At 34.1% G+C, this 23110-nt stretch overlaps 2 protein-coding genes across 2 annotated transcripts; both read right to left on the bottom strand.

Annotated features, from left to right (window-relative positions):
- Positions 1-9023: 9023 nt before the first annotated feature.
- LOC144563619 (receptor-like protein 9DC3) lies at positions 9024-10103 on the bottom strand. The gene has a single exon (XM_078313100.1). The coding sequence runs from the start codon at positions 10101-10103 to the stop codon at positions 9024-9026; it is 1080 nt and encodes a 359-aa protein (XP_078169226.1).
- Positions 10104-10175: 72 nt separating this feature from the next.
- On the bottom strand, positions 10176-11609 carry LOC144562620 (receptor-like protein 6). The gene has a single exon (XM_078311824.1). The coding sequence runs from the start codon at positions 11580-11582 to the stop codon at positions 10176-10178; it is 1407 nt and encodes a 468-aa protein (XP_078167950.1). The 5' UTR covers positions 11583-11609.
- Positions 11610-23110: the final 11501 nt, after the last annotated feature.

Below are 23110 nucleotides of genomic sequence, written 5' to 3'. Positions count from 1 at the left end.
CACAGTATTTGAATTTTTAGTAGAGGGAGTCCACGTGCCCAAGTGCCATTGGTGGGTGGGTCTAGGTGATGTATTACCGGAAGATGGTTAGCACCCTAAAAATGGTACAAAGTTATGGAAGTTTGGCCATGTACCTCTCCTCGTTGTCTTTAAAACCAAAGATCATTCCTGGCTTAACCCATCCATATTCCTGTGACAGATTGAATTGTCAAGTAATAACACAATATAAAACTTCCGTATAGCAACCAATTAAGTTCTGGAATTAACTAGACATAGTTTGGCTGCTTAAAGGATGAAGGAAATTAACAAAACTAGTACAGATGATAGAACTAAAGTCAATGCATCACGGCCCGCCTGTAATGTTTCAAAATGGGCCCCACCTACCAGTGACTTTCTACTTACCCTTATTCACACACCTGTAATGTTTCATAGTTATGGTAGTTATGTTTTTTCTTGGAAATAGACCTACATGGCTGCAAGCAAATGGGCAGGTGCTTGTGGTTGTTGATCACTACCAGACAGTTTGGTAATAAATGAAAATTATAGTTAAACAGATTCACTTACCCTTATTCGTCCCGACTTGAAACCAAAATACATAACACAAATAGTACCCATTACACAAGCCTTCAAAACCACTTCAAGTGCTTGCTGTTGGGGGTCGATGATAACAGCAGGCCAAGCTGGGGCTCGCTTGTCAGCCTTTACCCATACCAACTCATCGACCTTGAAATTCTTCATTGCCAGTAGATCTTTCATCTTCTTACAAACTTCCATGCACTTCACCTGAGGTTTTTTCAATCTCTTCTGACAGGGTTCCACAAGGTCAATAGGGACATCACTGTAAGAGAGCTCTCCTCTGTTGCTGCGCTTGAGATTTGTATTCTGTGTTCACAAAATATCATCTTTAGCACTATAGTTTAAATAAAAGAGGATAACAAAGTGCAAAAGTAGACAAAAAAAGGTAGAAACAGATCAGAACATTCTGGTACTGAAGTGTTCTGGCCCTTCTAGCTTAAGAATAGCAGTTTGTTGTAAATCTAAAACACAGTTCTTAATTTGTTCCCTGTCATTTTTTAAGTTTTAGTCGCCACAACTGACTTGTTAATTTTTCTTCTGTTGAATAAGTGTATAACTACCAAATGGCTTTCTACTAAAAAAATTTCATAACCCCTAGCAGATGGGATTTCTATGCAAAGAAAAACAATTGTGCAAACATGATTTACTAGCCTGAAATGGGCTAGGACAACAATCGCACATCAGATATGAGTGACACATTCCATTTTCATCAAATTATGTATAATTTATAAAAACTAGAAACTTGATTTTCATTTTACCAGAACAAGAAAAAAGGGACAATCAGGAGTGGTAGCCAGAATCAAGGAATCAACGTATGGGTGTTGTCCTCATTTCAGTTGTCTGATTGCTCGAATGCACATGACCTTGAATGCAATTAGCAATTCCAAACATAATTAAAACCAATTGCCTAAATTTCAGTACAACATGTAGGTTCTCCAATAAGAACTTGTTTATATTTTGAGCTTTTGAGAAAAACTCCAAGAGAATTGCTTCCTAGAACCACTACTTTATATAATTCTGAAAGAATTCTCCAGATCTAGAGGAAAACAGCAAACATGACCTCAGAATTTTGGCTCTGGAAATCGGAACCGGAATCGTAAGTTGACCCTGGAATTGAAATCGGGTGAATCGGTAAGAATCGGCCAAATCGGATCAGAAACTCAGATTTTTTTTTTTTTTTTTTTTTGGCAGAAGCTTGTTTTGTACTATAGGAAAAAAATTGGTAAAAATTAATTTGTCAAAAAATTATATGAAGACAAAAGATTACACTCAAATAATCCACTAATATAATATAATACAAGCATTACAACTGATACACACTTTTTCACTGCCAAAAACTGTGTTGAGCTGGATCGGGAGGCGTGCAACATCTACACATGATCGTGGATCAGGAGGCGTGCTCAGTGTCACTTTTTTTTTTTTTTTAATTTAGTCAAATAAAAAAACAGTAAACCAATAGTCTACTGGAATTCTAGTCTTAATGTTGATCCCTAAAAAAAAAAGAAAAGAAAAAAAAATTAAGAAAAACAAACCGGAAACAAAAAAGAAGGGTATAATGGAGGTCTCCAATGAACATAGAAATGGAGAAGAGAAGAAACAAGAGGAAAAGAATTAAAGGAAAAAAGGAAACTGGATACCAAGGTGCTGGAAAATGGAGAGCGAGAAAAGGAAGGGAGAGTATTGCAACTATGCCACTCAACCTTTCATTAAATCTGACAGTCCGGACCCACAGCCAGTCTCTTTGGCTCTTGTAAACCATGATCATATAGATCGAAGAGACCTTCTCCTTCAACCCGTCAGGAAAATCAACAGGAAATCAGGAAAATTAGAAGAGAAAGGAAATTAAGAAAAGCGCAGACAGGAACTGGGAATCAGCCCATAAACAAAGAATCGGTAAAACTCAGTTGAATCTGCCGAGTCAACCAGGTACATCCGATTTTTCACTAAAAAAATACTCGCCACGTAACCCACGCCAAAATCGGACTCGGCCGAGTCAACTTGGAATCGGTTGATTCTCTGAGGAAGAAAACAAATTTTGAGGAATGCAGAACAAAAGGTAGATTATGTAATTAAATATACATATACTAAAAAAGTAAATTAGGCAATTAAATATACAAATATAAAAAGTATCAAAATTTTGCAATTACAAGTAAACATGCATGATCTACCGGTCTGATACTAAAAAATTAAATAAACAGAGAAATAGAAATTAAAAGGAAAAAAAAGAATCAGATCTACAGATCATTAAAAAAAAATGGATTCTAAATAAATTGAACATAACAGGGAAAAGAAATATATCTTACATGTTGTTCGTCTTGTTGACCACGGAGGTTGATCGTAGAATCCATATAACGCCGCTTGTTTGGTGGAACGAGTGCAAAAGAAGTATGAAATCTCACGGGTCACTTGAAGCAAATATATGACATTTCAAATTGAATTCAAGTTCAATGCAAGCTCATAAATTGAAAACTTTTATAAAGAGGAAAGGAGGCACGGATATACTATGAACATTAGGAAAGGAAGTGCCGAAGTACAGTAAGGCATGGCGTGCCAACTGTACAATGCTAGATGGCGGAAAGCCACGGAAAAAGTCATGATGCCGTCCTTCCGCTGATGGAACAAGTCCACAAAAAAAAGTATGAAAGTTCACCGTTACTGAAAGCAAGTTTATAACGTTTCACTTTAAATTCAAGATCAATGCAAGCATGGTTTTCCTGAAAGAATTTGCCATAACATCAATCTTAATCCTAAATGAAATTATATTAAGTTTTTATTGTAATCAATTGATTAAAACAGACAGCATAAATCCAAGTTCAATGACACAACACTGAGGAAAATTGAATTTCTGATAAAAGAAAATTACGGGTGGTGAGGTGTCGGCTCGATGCCTTTTTATAGTACCGTATAGAAGGAAATAATTTTAACTAGTTTCAATTCAAATTTATCATTTCCTTTGGGAAAGAAAAAAAAACATATGCTGTCCTTCCAACATATTAAGATATGTTTGATCCTACTTGATTAGCTTGATTAGCTTGAAGTCACGTTAGATCAATCTGTATATGTAAGAATTTCGAAATCACAAACTATCACTGGTTATGGAAACATAGACTGTGTTACTGTTCTTCTATCTGCTCCGAATGATCCAATCTGAATTTTAGTCCCTTTATCTCTGCAAAAATGGAATATATATATATATATATATATAAAAAAAAAAAAAAAGCAAGGTCAGGTTGAATCAGACCTGCTACAGGTTAGGCCTCATTCATCAGGTCACTTTTCTATGGAAAGCGCCATGAGTCGCCACTCATTAAAGGAACATCTTTTTGTTTGGTAAGTACTACGGTTACTAAATAAGCGTACCTTATTCAAGCGAAACGGCTTCCTCTGTGGCATCAACTTTGTGGCTGCACTGTATAAACAACAAGGGATGGTAGAACCGGTATACACAATTAAAATAAACAATGCAAATGACACATTATTGTTTCAATATAAATAAAAGAGTACAAGACGTCAATGTTCCTGGCAAGCTTGCACACAAACAAATAATAATCTGATCAATGTAATGCAAACCATTAAATATCAATATCTTGTAAAACAATATACAAAGAAGGAATAGATACCGTTTGCAATGTGTTTTTTTTTTCCCCTCCCCCCCTTTCCCATGATTTTTTCATATTAAATTATGCAATGACCATAGACATCCAATTTTATACTGAAAAGCACTCTTTTTTTCTAGAATTTCAAATCCATAGGTAGTCCTTAATTGTCACTTCAGCAACGTTCCATCTTGAGCTAATTGTGTTAATACCATCATTAGCTAGAGATTTACCAACATATACATTAATACAAACAAGCCTTTTGTCGACAACTCTAAACCCTAAACTCCAAACCTTGAACCCCAAACCCTAATCCAATTGTTGTTGATGCTGATAAACTAGTATATCACATTAAAATTTCAAGTTCAATGCTAAACTAGTCTTCCTGAAGTACTACAACTTCAGTTTTTAATCCAAACTTAAACACATAATAATTAAAGCCATTAGTTCAGAGGTGAAGAAATGAAAAACATAAATGCAATATGGTAAACATTACCTCCAAATACTAGAAATTAAATCACATTATGACAAATGCAAAATTCCCTTGTACATGGTACCGTGTAAAAAAGTAGCTAACAACTTGATTTCAAGTACCAACCTTCATAGATTACCAAAATTGTTAGCATTTGGGGACCTAGCACTAATAGATTTGATTAACAAATCATGCATGGATCAAAGTTGACAAAAAGATGAAGAATCAAAACATAATACCATATAAGAAATATTACAATAAAACTCACAAAAAAAAAAAATGCTCAAACAAAGGTGTTGTTCATACTTGAGGGCATAATATGAGATTGGGTGTAAAGGCTGGTACAAAAGACTTGACACAAGGTCCAGTGCATCATGCCTTTGCTCAGCAACAGATGATGAGTTTGGAATCACTGAATGCAATACATGTATGGCCAGTAGGAGGAGTCTGTGCGGAGACCAATATACCAGTTTGGCCTTCCATTGTCGATACTGAACTATTTGTATTTCGGTGATATTTCCTAGCCAATCAGTAGCTCAACCTGGTACAAGAGTACAATACTATATTCCTAATAGTAGTATTTTTCTTTTCATAATCACCAGGACTAACAATGTCAAACTGCATCGCAAATAACGAACACAATAATCAAAATGACAGAATATAAACCTACTGATATATCTTGTAAAATATGCTAGAAAAAGAAGTATTTTTCTACACTCTTTGTGCATTATTTTATTTTTAGGGAGATTTCAATGTCCTAAATTGATACTGAACCGATCTGTTTTCCTTAATTTCAACTCAAGAAAAAGGTATTGGACATATTTTAGTTTTCAAGTTAATTTGATCATGCACCATCATAATTCGACAAACATAAAGGAAAGGGCACTTATTGACAACCATTGGCAAACTTTGGCCAAATACAAAACTAAAATTTATGTTGTGCTCTTTTTAATTTAGATAGACCGTACATTAAACTTGATGCAATTTAAGAATCATTTGGTCATTAGTCGAACACCGCAAAAAACAAACCGCTGATTTATCAAATAGCTCAATGAATGACAAATCGTCTTTTCAAATTGAATAATTCAGATGCACTCTATTTAAATCATAAATAATATATCTGTAAATCTTCTAACATTTTTACTTTGATAAGCAATTTGTCAGTTGCCATGGTTTCTCTTGAATTTGGAAAATTGGCTAACATATTGGAATTCATATATTAACAACGCGAATTGATAAAAGAGAAATACATAAATTACTAAAATCAAAATTATATCTCAGTATCTTTTTCACCAATACAAAATAACACACCATCATTTTAGAAAAAAAAAAAAATTAAAACATCACAACTACAAGCCATCTATTTTAATCCAAACAACTACAATAAGAGAGAGCATCCAACAATTCTCTAAGAGAAATATATAAGAGATTGGAGAGTACCCCTTGTCTCATAAGGCCAGGCCCTCAGGTTTATACCAGTAAATTTTTCTCCTTTCCACCATGATTTCTGAGCACTTTAGACACCTAAACCCCACTTCAACCCGACATCAACTAACATCCCTTCATGCTGCGCTCCAGAATCACAGTATCCGATCGATTTACCACGCTTCCAGAAGGCAAATAATCGAGTCCATCTCTTCTTAGAATGCCCCATTGAAAGCATTGTTGCATCAACTCCGTCTCCGAATCCATCGTCTCCATGAACTCGGACACTAAAAAAGGATCAGAAGAGAGGAATCTGTCAGCACTGGTACCTCTCCTGACGCAATGGGGGAACAGGCTGGTGCGAGCGAGTATCGTTCGTCTTCGAAGCAAGTTTTGCTGCTTTATCGAGTTGAGGAGATGGTGGAGGAGTGAGCGAGAAAGAGGGGAGGGTTTAGGGTTTAGGACGAGGTAAAGTGAATTCATCTCCGATAAAGTAACCCAATCTTTGAGTTTGGATCTGAATCGTCAAATCTGTGTTTGACAGTTGACACGAATATTAAAGGCTCCCGTACATTCCACATCGGACAGGATTTACTCGGATTCTAATATCAGACGGTAAGGATTGAAACTCAAAGATTGGGTTACTTTAGGGGATCCTGACCCAGGTAAGTGAGACTGAGGTAGAGCCGTAGAGACGATAATCACATTGCTACCGAAATTTTTATTAATAGAAAATATATTAAATAAATATCAAGATTAGAGAAAGCTTTTGATTTTTAACGATAAATAGAGAAAATGTGACAGAAAATCACAGTCTTTGGCTGTTATGGATTATCACGGTCAGAGTTAGCACTTAATTAACAAGATTAACCATTTTAATTGAACCATAAAAAAAACTAGAAAAAAACCATGTCTGTGATAGATTGGAATGGCCAGAGGAAAAAAAAATCATGTCCGTGATAGATTGGAACGACCAGGCGCAAAAAAAAAAAAATTGTCCGTGATAAACAGTAACAGCCAGACGCAAAAATAAATAAAAAATCTTTTTTTTTTCCTTTTTTTCCGCCTCTAACCGTAATAGATAGTAACAGCCAGGTTTTTTTTCCTATTTTTTCCTTGCGCGATTCAGTTAGAATAGATGGTGATTAATTAAGTGTTAATGATGACCGTGATAATCCATAACGTCCAGAGACTGTGATTTTTCATCACGTTTTCCCTATATCTCGAAAAAACCCAAAAACGTTCTCCAATTTCGATATTTATTTAATATATTTCTTATTAATAAAAATTTCAGCACATTGCTAGGGTGTAGAGAAAGCCATTATTTTCATATTAAAGTATTTTTTGGGACCAAATTTTAGAAATTTAGAAATTTATTTTTATTTTTTAAAATAGATACAACATTATTAACATTATTATTTATGGACTGTATAAAATTATTATTTTTAAATGATTCAAAAAGAACGCTTTTATATCTATCTTATAAAACAGTAATAAATTTCTAAAAATTATAGAGATGTAATTTGAGCAAAGATGAGTTTGATGTGCTTACTAAAAGAGTTTGGTGAGCACAACTCTAAAAATATATTGGATCAACTTCAAATCTGAAATAACGTTCTTTTTTTTTTGTTAATTAAGAGAGTAACATGATAGATTATCTTGATGTTATAGTTGATATATAATGTCTGTCGGATGTTATAAGTCATAATAGTTTTTTTATATATTTCGAAATCTGACAAATTCATTTAATATTGTCGAATTTTATTTTGTTGTTCCCATTAATAAAAAATTGGAATTGAATGGAACATTCGGTGCGCCTATAAGTAGCAACGAGTTTGTATTCTTTATGCACTTGAGGTGCAATTTATATAAACGAATGGTCCAAATTAATCTCAGTTAAACTAAACTCAATTCAATATTTATGAAAATTATAAGGGATCTAATTTGAAATTCATGCCAAGTTAAAAAGAACGATCTGATAGACATCAAACCTACTCTTCTCTGGTGTTTTAGAACTGATCTTCTGAAGAAGAAAAAAAAGAGACACGAATAGAATGGCGTAGAGAAGTTATTTTTTCTATATAACGATTTAGGAGAAGGGCAAGGTTATATACATGGCGTACATTCGAAATAAAATTTTGGTTTTTGACACTGCGGGCTCTCCTCAAAAAGACAGTGTGTCATTCTTTTTTTTCTTTTTCTTTTTTTAAATTAATGCTTACATGTACTGTTTATGTGAATTCACAGTCTCTGAGATTATCTCAAAAGTAGAGGGTTTTCTTTATAAATCTCAACTATTCAAATAAGTTATATACGAATTTCGAAGCACAAATAATACTGGCCCCATGCGCTATCCCCGAATAGGCAACGGACACGTCAGTGGAGGATACGTACTCCTGTTATGTTTGCATAATTTACTTTTAGTCATTATAGGCTTTCCTATTTTTACAAATTCTAATTGATCCGATATTCATGAATTATAATACAAACTTCGAAGGTCAATATAAGGTAAATTAAATGCATGTGACTTTGATTTTTATCTGCTGCATGTTGTAAGAAAGACTGATATTAATTCCAAAGACTGAAACTCAGCCTACTATATATTGTTATTCTTTTGTTAAGATGGTCACAAATCAAGATGGTTCTGTTCTGATGATATCAGAAATTAAGAAAGAGAACTAATTTTTCATTCCGAATTTTTTTAGTGGTTTTATTCATACCAATCCAAATCCCAAGATTGTTTCAAGAAATTAAGCTTATGTCGGTACTATTAGACCAAATTCACCACATTGATACCTTTGTTAACAAACAATCACACAAATAGTTCCTAACATACATTTTGTGACCTTTGTGTGTAAAAAATGATATTTAATAGACAAACACGTACACTCTCATGAAAATACATAGTGATTTATACCCATTTATTATTACAAAGACCTTACATATACTATCCATCAGTGAATATGTTGAATGTAAAATCTATCTATAATGAAATTAAACCACTTTCTTCCATTCTCCCATAATATTGTTGCCCAAATTACAAAAACAAACCCCACACCTATCCCCAGTCCAATAGGAACAGAGATCCAATTTACATCAGTTGAAGACTTTGAAGACAAACCTTTATTAAACACATAATTTGTAGGAGTTGTTGGGCAATGCATCGATAAAGGACTACCACACAATCCAGGGTTACCCAAGTAAGAATCATTTGAAAAGGTTGAGAACTGACGTTCTTTTGGTATTTCTCCAACTAAATTGTTGTATGACAGATTTAGTCCAGAAAGAAAAGTGAGAGAGGTGAGTTCTTGAGGGATGTGTCCGGAAAACTGATTGAAGGAGAGATCTAGTAATTGAAGTTGCTTTAAATTTCCAAATTGTTGTGGAATTGGACCAATCAGGGCATTGTGTGATAGGTTAAGTACATCAAGTGACTTGAGTTTCCCGATCTCTTCAGGTATTCTCCCCCAAAATGTATTATGTGACAGATCAATGTAGCTTAATATGCCACGTGAGTGTATCAGATCAAAACTCCGCCCTTTGTATGTGACTGAAGCTGCATACGAAATGTCACCTAGATCCATCTCCCAAAAAAATGGGGAATTTGTAATAGATGCACTCATCATAACCTTTAGATTCATGAAAATATTTTTAGGCAATGTACCACTGAAATGATTTGAGGAAAGGTCAAGAACTTTTAGCATGGGGAAAAAGGAATCATTTCCTTTTGTTTTGATTTCCACGTCTGAAATTTCTCCATAAAACATATTCGATCTTAAGATAAGAACTCTCAAATTTACAAGATTTCCGAGCCAATAGGGAAATATGTTCACTATCTGGTTGTTTCCCATGTCTAAGACCTCGAGATTTATTGTTTTAAGTGCACGGGCTTGACTGATATTTTGTAGCAATGGCCCGCTTAATTTGTTACTTTTCAGGTTAAGCAGTTCCAATCCAGTTTCTTTTAGAAGGCAAGATGGAATTATTCCTGTTAAATTGTTATGTGAAAGATCAAGCACTGCTAGTGATGTCATATTACAAATGGAAAGGGGAATCTCTCCCGTGATACTATTATTTGAGAGGGCTAAGAAGTAAATATTTGTTTGCTAATTCAGAAAAGTAGGGAAATCTATTAAATTGCACGATGGCAGCTGGATAAATTCTATTTGTGGAAATGAAGCATAGAATGACTCGTTATGATTTTCTCCTTCTATAATTGAAAACTTGTTGTTGGAGAGATCTAGATAATATAGGTACTTATTATACTTGATGAATCTTGAAATTGATAATTGTCCTTGAAGATTGTTGTCTTCAAGGTCAATATATTCAAAATTTGATGATCCATTTGAGAACTCTGGTAGATATCCTGAGAATTGGTTATGTGATAGAGACAAAGATTCCAAAGAAGGGTGAGAAAACAAAGACATGGGTATAGTACCTATCAATGTGTTTGACCCTAATTGCAATGCTTCAAGCCTTGTAAGGTTTGTTATTGAAGGTGGAATTTCTCCATAGATGCTACAGTTGTAAAGATTCAATACCGATAAGTATTGGAGATTTCCAATGGAATCTGGTAATGAACCAGTGAAATTTATATCTGTAAGATCCAGATATTGCCAAATGCTTTGTTTGGTGAATTCTGCCAGTTCACCCGACAACATATAGTTGCCAGATAAATCAAGTATTGTTAGATTTGAAAGGTGGAATATTTCATGTGGTAAATTTCCTCTTAATCCACAATCAGCCATGGATAGGTCCTGAAGAGTTGGGCCTACTTGAAAAACTGCCTTGCCCCACTCAGATCCACAGAGTGAAAGGTCAACCCCATCCAAGTGAAGAACTTGAAGCTTAGTGAGGTTGCTGAGTAAGTTTTTTAGGCCTGTATCATGAAGGTACGAGGGATAAATTACATTCGATAAGTCAAGGTACATAAGGTTGGTGAGGGCAGAAATTCTGATCGGAACTTGACCGGTAAAGCCAGAATTGGCCAAGTCGAGATGGGTTAAATTAGCAAGTCGCTCAAACCCAGTTTGTGGAAGGGTAATATTATCAAAGTTGTTCCAAGAAAGGTCGAGGTACTGAAGAGAGCTGAGATTAAAAATGCCTCTCGGAAATTGGCCGACTAAGCCAGAAAAGTGCAAATCAAGATGGGTTAAATTATCAAGTTGCTCAAACCCAGTTTGTGGAACACCATGGAAATCGTTCCATGAAAGGTCGAGGTACCGAAGAGAGCTGAGATTGAACAAAGCCGGGTTGATATTACCCGAGATCTGCATGTAAGAAAGATTGAGTGCAGTCACCATACCGGTTTGCTCATCGCACGTGATGCCATCCCATATACAACAGTCGGTACTTGCATTCCATGAATGGAGTTCAGTGGTGTTGAAACCTTGCTTGAGTTGAATCAAGGCATCACTTTGGTGAGGAAGGCAGTGGGCTTGTGTTAGAATGGTGGTTTTGATGGATAAGGAGACGAGAACAAGTGATAGGAAAAGAAGTTCAAAAAGGGCCATTGCAGGAGAGAGAGTAAGCAAGACAATTTTAAGCGGTGCTTGGTTGTAAAATGTTGAGTGTGTGTGTGTATATATATATAAGATCATGCATAAAGCTCTCAAAATAAAAAAACGTTAATCAAAATTAAATTAATGAAAATATGGTCTTTGGTCTTTGAAGAGCGGAGAAAATATGGTCTTTGGTCTTGGAATATTGACTTGTAAAATTAAATTAATGAAAACAACCAATTTTTGGTCTTGGAGAACGCGCAAAATTAATGAAACATCGATCGTTAATCAATTAGGTTGATTGTGTAATTAAAAATTAAATTAAAACAACCAATTTCTAATCAGTCGGTATATACTTGCAAATTAAATTCACAGAACTTTCTTAGCTTAATAAACAGATTAGGATCAAAATTAAATGCACAGAACTGTCATAACCTCTGACGGCATATATTCTCTTTCTATTGTTGTCTCAAAATATATATACGGTTCCCATGGTCTTTTTACATTTATTTCTTGCTTACCTATAAAATGTAATGTAGGGGTCAGGAATTGGGGTTTGCGCTGTTCCACAAATTAAAACAAAAAGTTATTAAAACGTTTTTTATTCCCATTATGATTTTTGTCTTATAACTTATTTATTTTTAGTTCTATACTGATGAGAAAGAAATTGACATTTTTTTATATGAGGAGGAGCTTGCGAGCCTTCTCCATTTTAAAAAAAAAAAATGAAAAAATTTATCTCCATACAAAATTTGTACGTGTTTTTTAAATCTAGACTTAGTTTTTCAAATATTGTTTTTTGCCGATGTCACCGACAAAGGCTGATTTTTTTCATCGCTTTCACATTGTTTTCACCTATTTCAAATTTAAATTTCTTTTCAAATTTCAATTTTTTTTCAAATTTCAAATTAATTTTTTTTCGTGGCAGCCCCCATGCTTGGGCTCCTGCTCAGCTGTCTTACCCCCGCTTTTGCGTGGTAGCCCCCATGCTCAACCTGTACGGCAAAAGATGGGGCAAGTCGGTTGAGTGGGAGCCCAAGCGTGGAGGCTGTCATGAAAAAAAAAAAAATTTGAAATTTGAAATTTGAAAAAAAGAAAATTTGAAAAAACTTTGAAATTTGAAAAAAAAACTTTGAAATTAGAAATAAACTTTGAAATTTGAAAAAAATTTATTGATAAAGTTTGAAATTTGAAAAAAAATTGATTGAAAAAGTTTGAAATTTGAAATCGGTGAAAACAATGTGAAAGCGGTGGAAAAATCAGCGGTGAACACAATGGGACTATCTTAATTACCAACTTTGTATGTTAATATGGAAATTTATCATCATGAACAGGTTAATTAGCACCTAAATAGGATCTCACCTAATACAATTTTCTCTAAATCCTTATATCAGTAGGAATAGATTGGCAACTTGCCAACCTGACAAACCAATTCAATTAGATACTAAATTAAACCACAGGTGAAAGATACATCAGCAAAGGATAAACAGCTCGAGGAGCAAGCGAAAGCAATAATGCATGCGGCCCGTGCTGAGATTGCAACGGCACTAAACAAGATGAAGAAAGTGGTGACTGAGGAGATGGACGCGAAACTGGCTGGGGAGCAGCATGTTGGGATAAACTAAGCAATACTACACTGCTTTGTGCTAGTATGCAAAGGATTGAAGAGAGAAGAATATTTTTCTGAATAAAAATAACGCTTTATTTCCTTTCTCTCTTACTCAATTACATAAAGTTATGCAGTATTTAAAGCAATACAATGTTTCTAAAATAAGCACCCACAACTTCCTAAATTAAGCACCCACTACACAACATGCTAAAAATAACTAACCACTATGCCTACTAGTCCTAAAATAACTATGCTGAAAATAACCAATGCCTAAAATAACTCATGCAGTTTTTATGCGTCTAAAAAACTGCTTCTAACTAAACTAAACATATGCAGAGATTATCTAAATATAATTTTGAATTAATTTTCAACACTCCCCCTTAATTCAAAATTGATTATGCCAAAAACTGCTTTGAATTCTTCAAACATTCCTCTTGCCAATGCCTTAATCAGAATTTCAGCCTTATGTTCTTCTGAACTTGCACTCTTGATCTCCATTGTTCTTGCTTCTAATATTTCTTCTTGCAATGCTTGATGCTAGTTTTTCATTTTCTGCCATTTCTTCAAAGATTGTGGATCTTTGCCTTCCACCTGCTGTATACACCATGAAAAGCATGGGTTGCTCTTTATTTTTCTTCTTCACAGCATGCTTGCTGTTCTGCCCTCTGTTTTCTAAAACAATCGGCTTGCACACAGCCATATCTGTTCTGCTGGAAGCACTAGACATCTTTTTGTCGTGCTAAAACTCAAAACCGCCAAATCTACAATGGCCACGTCCACCTCTGCCTTGAGAGGACTCCCCCTTTCCGTAGAATGCCTTTTCATCGCCTTTCTTGTTTGATCTGAACTTTGCTTCATGGGTCTGCAATGATCCCATCAGTTCATCAAAGGAATAGGTTGAAAGATCGTTTGATTCTTCAATTGCTGCAACTACATGATCAAACTTGGGTGTTATGCTCCTTAACACCTTCGCCACCACCGTCTTCTCTTCCATGGTGTCTCCAAATGCTCGAATTTGGTTGACCACCTCTTGTACTCTTGAGAGGAAAATTTGCACGGATTCCTCCTTGTTCATCTGCAATGTTTCAAAGTCCCTGCGTAGGCCTTGAAGTTTGATTGCCATGACTCGAGTACTCCCTAGAAATGCTGTTTTCAGGGATGTCCATGCCTCCTTTGCATTGGTGGCTACTGCAATTTTCGAGAAGATGGTGTCATGCACTGTTTGTTGGATGAAGAATAGCGCCCTTGCATCTCTTTTCTGATTTTCTTGCGGATTAGGATCTGGATTAGGAACTCCATTTGCTATCAAGTCCCATAGACCATGTGACTTGAACAAGGTCGACATCTTGATACTCCAAAACTCATAATTCTCGCCTTTGAAGAGAGGAATTGCTGGTTGCGTCACATTCACCAAGCTGTTGCTGTTTTCTGCCATTGAAAACGCCCCAATTCTTCAAGGTTGCACAACAATCAACTCTACCATCAATTGTAACTTGACTCTGCCTTCAATTGCTTGCCCACCGAACCTTCGGCTCTGATACCATTTTGTTGGGATAAACTAAGCAATACTGCACTGCTTTGTGCTAGTATGCAAAGGATTGAAGAGAGAAGAATATTTTTCTGAATAAAAATAACGCTTTATTTCCTTTCTCTCTTACTCAATTACATAAAGTTATGCAGTATTTAAAGCAATACAATGTTTCTAAAATAAGCACCCACAACTTCCTAAATTAAGCACCCACTACACAACATGCTAAAAATAACTAACCACTATGCCTACTAGTCCTAAAATAACTATGCTGAAAATAACCAATGCCTAAAATAACTCATGCAGTTTTTATGCGTCTAAAAAACTGCTTCTAACTAAACTAAACATATGCAGAGATTATCTAAATATAATTTTGAATTAATTTTCAACACAGCAGTGCATCGGGGCCAAGCTTCTATTTTTGTCACAAGTGTCCAGTTTCACTGCGCCTATCACATGTGTATACGTACTATGCCGTGCTGATGCGCAAAGAGAGACACATCTGGCCGCGACACTACATACCAGCAATTCACTAGTTACAGTATTTTCATTTATGAGTTTATTATTAAGTAACCATGATACATATAAAATTTACAATAACTACTAAGGGATCAAATTATTTGTAATGATAGCATAAAAGGGTCATGAATTTCTTTCTCCATATAGCTTCGTTTTTATGACAATGTCGTTGTATTTTTTTATTTTTTTTTTGTCAGGTCCTGCATAAATTATTGTAACAAAACAACGTGATTATCTATTTTTAATTAAGAGAGTAACACGACGGATTATCTTGATGTTATAGTTTATAATGTCTGTCAGACGTTATAAGTCATAACAGTTTTTCTTTTTTTATATATATATATTTCGAAATCTGACAAATTCATTTACTATTGTCAATTTTTGTTTCATTTATTGTGACTCAATTAATTACTCTATGCAGCGAAGGAAGAGGTCCGATCGAGCAGCTAGCATTCACATGGAGGGGTCCACTTCTGACGACAATTAATTATTTAATTAATTAAGCTACTTCATAATTAACTTCTCTTAATTGTTCTTGCAATAGTTTTCATAATGCCAAATTAAGCACGAGATATATATATTGGGCACTTGATTTTTGCTTGACGACTAATTTATTTGCAATATTTAATTTTCCTTTTCAATTGTGCTAGTAAATGCTTTCTAACTCGCCATTTCTTATGGTTTTTTTTCTTTATTTATCTAATAACTAATAGGTTTAGAGCTTCTAAAAGCATCATTGCTATCAAAGAATCTGTTGACATGTTTTTCTGACAAAAAAGAAAAGGAGGGCTTAAACAAAACAAGCTGTTCATTTTGAAGACAAATCAAATGTTTTGTTTTGTTTTGTTTTGTTTTGTTTTTCTTTAAGTATAGAATAATACCGGATCTAAAAAAAAATTGAATTCAAAGATAAGCAAGTGCCTACCCCTGATACTTTTTGAGTCCGCCAATGACCACACCGCGATACCACAGTGAGAAAACGGTTACAATAAACGACCAAAACATGACTAAAAAGCAAAAGTAAACTAAAGCTATTTATAAGATTAAAGCAAATAAAGAAAACAAAAGTAAACTAAAGAAAGCAAACACGGCACCACTAAATAAGATTAAAGCAAACACGGCACCACTAAATAAGATTAAAGCAAACACGGCACCACTAAATTAATAAGATTAAAGCAAACACGGCACCACTAAATAAAGCATGGTTTGAAAAATCGGTCGATTCCGAGTCAACTCGGAATTGGACGGGACCGGGTTGAGTTTCACCCGAGTTTTGCTCCTATGCGAGTTTCCCAGCAAAAATCAGATGAACGTACAGTGCTTGACTCGGCCGAGTTATCCGATTTTTAGATCGAGTTAGGTGATTTTTGACCGATTCCAAACCGAATCTCACGAGTGCAGGCCGATTCTCTCCCAATTATGTATTTTTTTTACGTCAATTTGAGTTTGTCGGAAAGAAACCTCATCGATTTGGGAAGAAAATATGAAGGCCCAGGGGAGAAGAAAGGTCCAATAAATATATTTTAAATAGACTCGGTGCACCATATATAACATGGCCATCTGCTCTCCAGTCAAGCTGTATCGAAAGGCAATGAAGTGAGCCACCTTGGTCAAAGTGTCAACTATGACCCATATCGCGTCATCCTTCGACTAGGTCTTCGGTAGACCCGTCACGAAGTCCATGGTGATGATGTCGAACTTTCGCTCCGATTTTCTGAGGGGCTGGATGAGTCCTGAAGATCTCTGACGGTCGGCTTTAACCTTCTAACAGGTTAAGCACTTCTCCACGAAGAGTGCAATCTCTCAGCGCATGTTCCTCCACCAGTAGTATCTCTTTCAGAATCGGATGAATCGGCTGGAATCAGAAGAATCAGATCGGAAACTCGGATTTATTCGGCAAAAGCTTCTTTGTAGCAAAAAAAAGAGAGGAAACAAATGGTAAAAAAATAATTTTGATTCCTAACAAAAATAAATATATAGAAGAAAAATAAAGAAAGAAAAGGAAACAAAAATGAGTTAAAAAAATCTAAAAAAAACAATTCAAAAGCAAATGTTAAATGTCCAGTGACCCGGATGTTTTTGAAATTCCATATAATTTGTTATATTTTTTTATTGAAATGGTATTAATAAAAATTTCCGTCTAAAAAATCACCAGTTGGTTGGAATACTAGAAGTAATTACTTACAAGCAAATAATTTATATTACATTATAAGTTAAAATACTGACCTCATATAAATGTGGCTCCAATTTATTAAAAAAATATGAACCGTGACTATTCAAAACTAGCTAAAATTAATGCATATAAATTACCAATTAATATTATACACTTAGAATTAGCCAAAATAGATCTACAGCGTTGTATGACTATTTAATATTCGAATAAATTGCATCTACATTTTAACTCTTCAAGTCACATAATCACAAAATTCAGCAAACATCTAATAAATATTAACTCTGATAAATATTAATGTGTACATCTGCATGAATTGTTTGCTTTAAAAGCAAAATACATACAATATTATGCAAATAAACCTGAATTAAGAATGTACGCATTTAGAGAATTTTGCACACATGATCTATTTTTTTTTTTTAATCTCCAAAGCAGCAATTGGAATCTTATAATTACCATCTCAATATTTCAAAATTAAGACATTATCATCGATTTCTAAAAAATTTAAAATTGAGCACATTCGCACCGTGATTATGCACATAACAGTGTTAATTGTTTATGAGTTTCCCTGTGTTTTAGTTCAATCTAAGTAAATTTGAGCTGAAAACTCGTGCGCAACGTTGTTCTCTGCATGACTTTCAAGTCGGAATTCGTGACCTCTGCATTAACTCAAAAAGGAATCTTTTGAGTTAATTCATCGGGACCATCCGATCAGCTTTAACATTCGTGCAAATTAAATCCACATTAATATTGAAGACCTCTATATTTTAGACGTTGATCGGATGGACTCCGTTTACAATCGGATGGCCGATATCTATTAACTCAAAAGATGCTCTTTTGAGTTAATGCAGACGATAAGAACTCTTCAAGTCGTGCATAGAATCACGATACTTACACGAAATGCGTATCCTATGCATTAACTCAAAAAAGAATTTTTTAAATTAATGAATCTCAACCGTCTGATTTTAAACGGAGTCAATCCAGCTCCTGCTTATGATATAAGGGACCTTTAATATTAGTGTGAATCTAATATACACAAATTTTAAAACATATCGAATGGTCATAATTCATTAACTCAAAAGATTCCCTTTTGAGTTAATGCAGAGGATACGAATTCGCTTACACGGTAACTTTTTAGTTTTGCATAAAGAAATAATAAGGTCCGAATTTTGAGGTATTGAGATGGTGACTAAAAATTATCGATTATTTGACATGAGTTAAGATCCGCGACGCACCAGATTCCAGGAGAACGATATGGTGCATGGCATCTCAAGATTCGGGCGTTCTCTTTTATGATATGCAAATTCTCTGATAAACACAGTGTCGAGTTCGTAACTCGACCATGCTGAAAATTGTATGTCAGAATAAAATACAAATATGATTGTGAATAATTCATTTTGATGTATAAGTAATACATTAATATATAGAGATAAGCTACGGTGAGTTGTGAAGTAATACGCGTTTTTACTTCACGTCGTATTTTCATTTTGAAAGTCCAAATGACCGATCCGAATCGTTAGATGTGATTTCCATATTGAAATGTGCTTGGAGACCAAATTTTACATTTTTTTTGAATTTGTTTACTATTTATTAAGCAATTTTGAAAACTGCTGTTTTGTTGTGAACAGTAAAAAACAGTAAAAATTTCTGAACCATCGGATCAGCGATTTTCAAAATTACTTAATAAATAATTCAAAAATTCAAAAAAATGTAAAATTTGGTCTCCAAGCACATTTCAATATGGAGATCATGTTGAGTGGTTCGGATCGGTCGTTTGAATTTTCAAATCACAAAATATGAGGGTGAAATAAAATAGTCGCTTTACTTCACAACTCACCGTAGCCTAACTCTTAATATATATATTGATATTTTAAAGCAAATGACAAATTATAAATTGATTAAATTATAAAAATATTAATCATTACATTGTAATAATAATACATTGGAGTGTTCATTGGGTCCGGTTTATTCGGTATTGAACTGAACCGAATTAGTTTGGACCAAATGGTTCGGTTTTTTCAGTTTAATGGTTCAGTTCGGTTTATTTTTCAAAACTGAATTATAACTTCTGTTCAGTTCGGTTCGGTTTGGAAATTTTGAAAACTGAAATGACTGAACCGATTGAACTTTTATATATTATGAATTTGGTCCGAACCGTCCCGGTTTATTTCTTAATAAATTTCTTTAAATACTTCGATTTATTTCTTCATATCCTAATTTATTTCTTAATACCCCGGTTTATTTCTTAATATACTTCGGTTTATTATAAGTCAATTGCTTTAAATAAAAAAATAATACATTTCGGTTTGAACCAAACAATCCGAACATACCGAAATAAAACTTTGATTCGGTTCGGTTCGGTTCTATTTTTGAAACCGAATTATAAACTTGGTTTGCCTAGGTTTCAACCGAACCAAACCGATGAACACCCCTAATAATACATACATTAGAAGAATGCTTTAAAAATATAAATCTATTTAAATCTCTCGTTCATTTAGAAGAATGCTTTAAAAATACTACAAAATATAATATAAATATTATTTAGAAAGAGGAGGGATCCACTTACACCTTTTTTTGGTGACACCGAATTACATTATATATTTTCAAAGTTTTCAAAGTCCAAACAGTCGATCCAAACCGTTCAACATGATGGATATATTAATACGTACTTGCAGATCAATTTTTTTTCCCCGCACGCAGCCGGGACGGGTTTAACCATACCGTTCGGCTTTTTCCTTCTTTTTTTTTACCTCGGATGGGTTGGATTATACCGTCTGGCTTTTTTTTTTCCTTTCCTCTCCATTGAGTTTGGTTAAAGGGGTTGTTAATTAGGGATTAAGCTGGACGGGATAAACAAACCCGTTCTACTTATTTCTCGACAAAACTCAAAAACTATCTCCTATTTCGATATTTTATTAATTTATTTTCTATTAATAAAAAATTCGGCACGATAATCACATTGCTAGGGTGTAGATGAAGCCATTGTTTTCATATTAAAGTATTTTTTGGGACCAAATTTTATAAATTTTTTAAAATAGATACAACATTATTGTTTATGAACCGTTTAAAATTATTGTTCTTGAATGATTTTATATCTATTTTAAAAAATAGTAATAAATTTCTAAAAATTATAAAGATATAATTTTGTTATCTGAAATTCAAACAGATAATTCATATTATCTGAAATAACGTTCTTTTTTTTTTTGTTAATTAAGAGAGTAAAATGACATATTATCTTAATGTTATAGTTTATAATGTCTGTTGGACATTATAAGTCATAACAGTTTTTTTATATTTCGAAATCTGACAAATTCATTTACTATTGTCAATTTTTGTTTCATTTACTATTAATAAAAAAAAATCGGAATTGAATGGAACATTATTCGGTGCGATTCATATAATAAATGGATGGTCTAAATTAATCTCAGTTAAACTAAACTCAATTCAGTATTTATGAAAATTATAAGGGATCTAATCATCTAATTTAAAATTCATGCCAAGTTAAAAGAACGGTCTGATAGACATCAAACCTACTCTTCTCTGGTGTTTTAATTAGAACAAATCTTATGAAGAAGAAGAAGAAAAGAAGAAGAAGAAAAGAATAGAACGGCGTAGAGAAGTTATTTTTTCTATATATCGATTTAGGAGAAGGGCAAGGTTATATACATGGTGTTCGAAATAAAATTTTGGTTTTTGACACTGCGGGCTCTCCTCAAAAACAGGCATTTGCTGTTCAGACGTCCACTTATTAAAAGACAGTGTGTGATTCTTTTTTTTCTTTTTTCTTTTTTAAATTGATGCTTACATGCACTGTTTATGTGAATTCACAGTCTCTGAGATATCTCAAAAGTAGAGTGTTTTCTTTATAAATCTCAACTATTCAAATAAATTATATACAAGTTTTGAAGACTAAGCAAAAGGCGCTACTATAATTTAAGCAATTGGTTAACTACTTTGAAGTACTTTGAAATAATTTGGATTTATGTTACAAAATTTGGATATACTATTAAAATCTAACCAAAAATAATTTGCCCCAAAATCTGGCTATGTCTCCTAAAAATCTGACCTGATTTCACCTAAAAATTTGACCTAATTTCACCTAAAAATCTGATATATGACCTGATTTCACCTAAAATCTGGCTGCCCCAAAATTAATCTTCATCGAATAAATACTTTGAAATAATTTCAAAATTCAAAAACTAGACATCTAAAATCAAAATTATTCCTTAAATGACATCTAAAATATGATAAAAGTCTGCTATATATGATAAAAATCTGCTATATACTTGACTATATGATAAAAATCTGCTCCTAATTGAATATAAATTCTATCCCAATTTAAATCTAAATAGCAAGTATATAAATAGCTGCTGCAAGTCTAAATCGACCCATAAATAATTGTCTTGTCTTTACTTGGAATAAGAATTTCAGAAATTGAGAAATTATTTAATTTGGAATTTCAAAAATTCAGAAATTCAGAAAGGGAAGGGGTTCAGAAATTTAGAAATTATTTAATTCAGAAATTACTTCACAAACAGTATATCTACCAGTACCGATTATTTCACAAATTCACAAATTCACAAATTTAGAAATATGGACAATATCAACATAATCAATTCATGCCCGCATTCAAGCTTTAAGTCAGCCATTAATGACTATTTTACCCAAATCAAACATAACTTAGAAAAAGAAAAACTTGTACCAGTATGAAGAAAATCGAGCAAAGAAGGTCCTGCGGCTGATGACTGGCACAGAGAGGAAGGGTTTCGGTTGGGCACAGGTGGCGGTTGAGCGTTTTCGCGTTTCTGGCGAGAGCGAGAGACAGGGAGAAGAGGGAACAGGGCGGGTCAGAGAAGAGGGAAGAGGGAAGAGGGAAGAGGGAAGAGGGAAGAGGGAAGAGGGCGGCTCCTTCTGGCGAGCTGGTGGCGCGACGGCGCCTTTTCTTTTTTTTTTAAGCGAGAGAGAGCGCGAGAGATTGAAAGGGCTGGGCGGGTTAGGGTTTGGCACGAGAGAGCACGGGTCTGGCGCCTGTTCTTTTTTTCGGAAAAATTACTTTCTGCGACCGGCGCAATGACCGGTCGCTAATTCTGGTCACAGAAAATCCTGGTCGCCTATCCAAGTTGTTTTTTTTTTTTTTTTTTCACGGAAAAATCACTTTCAGCTACTGGCGAAATCCCCGGTCGCAATTGCCGGTCGCTGAAAAAACGTTTTGTTGTAGTGTTCGAAGCACAAATAATACAAACTTCGAAGGTCAATATAAGGTAAATTAAATGCATGTGACTTTGATTTTTATCTGCTGCATGTTGTAAGAAAGACATATTAATTCCAAAGACTGAAACTCAGCCTACTATATATTGTTATTCTTTTGTTAAGATGGTCACAAATCAAGATGGTTCTGTTCTGATATCAGAAAGTAAGAAAGAGAACTAATTTTTAATTCTGACTTTTTTTAGTGGTTTTATTCATACCAATCCAAATCCCAAGATTGTTTCAAGAAATTAAGCTTATGTCGGTACTATTAGACCAAATTCACCACATTGATACCTTTGTTAACAAACAATCACACAAATAGTTCCTAACTTACATTTTGTGACCTTTGTGTGTAAAAAATGATATTTAATAGACAAACACGTACACTCTCATGAAAATACATAGTGATTTATTCCCATTTATTATTACAAAGACCTGACATATAATATCCATCAGTGAATATG

Source organism: Carex rostrata, chromosome 12, assembly GCF_964058835.1.
Source record: "Carex rostrata chromosome 12, lpCarRost1.2, whole genome shotgun sequence".
NCBI classification, from domain to species: Eukaryota; Viridiplantae; Streptophyta; class Magnoliopsida; order Poales; family Cyperaceae; genus Carex; species Carex rostrata.
The sequence above is the reverse complement of the archived record's forward strand: the minus strand, read 5'-3'. Positions and strand labels throughout refer to the sequence as shown.

Excerpts from the sequence above, each read along its gene's own strand:
- LOC144563619 (XM_078313100.1), bottom strand. The coding sequence starts at position 10,103 with ATGACATCACTAGCAGTGCTTGATCTTTCACATAACAATTTAACAGGA.
- LOC144562620 (XM_078311824.1), bottom strand. The coding sequence starts at position 11,582 with ATGGCCCTTTTTGAACTTCTTTTCCTATCACTTGTTCTCGTCTCCTTA.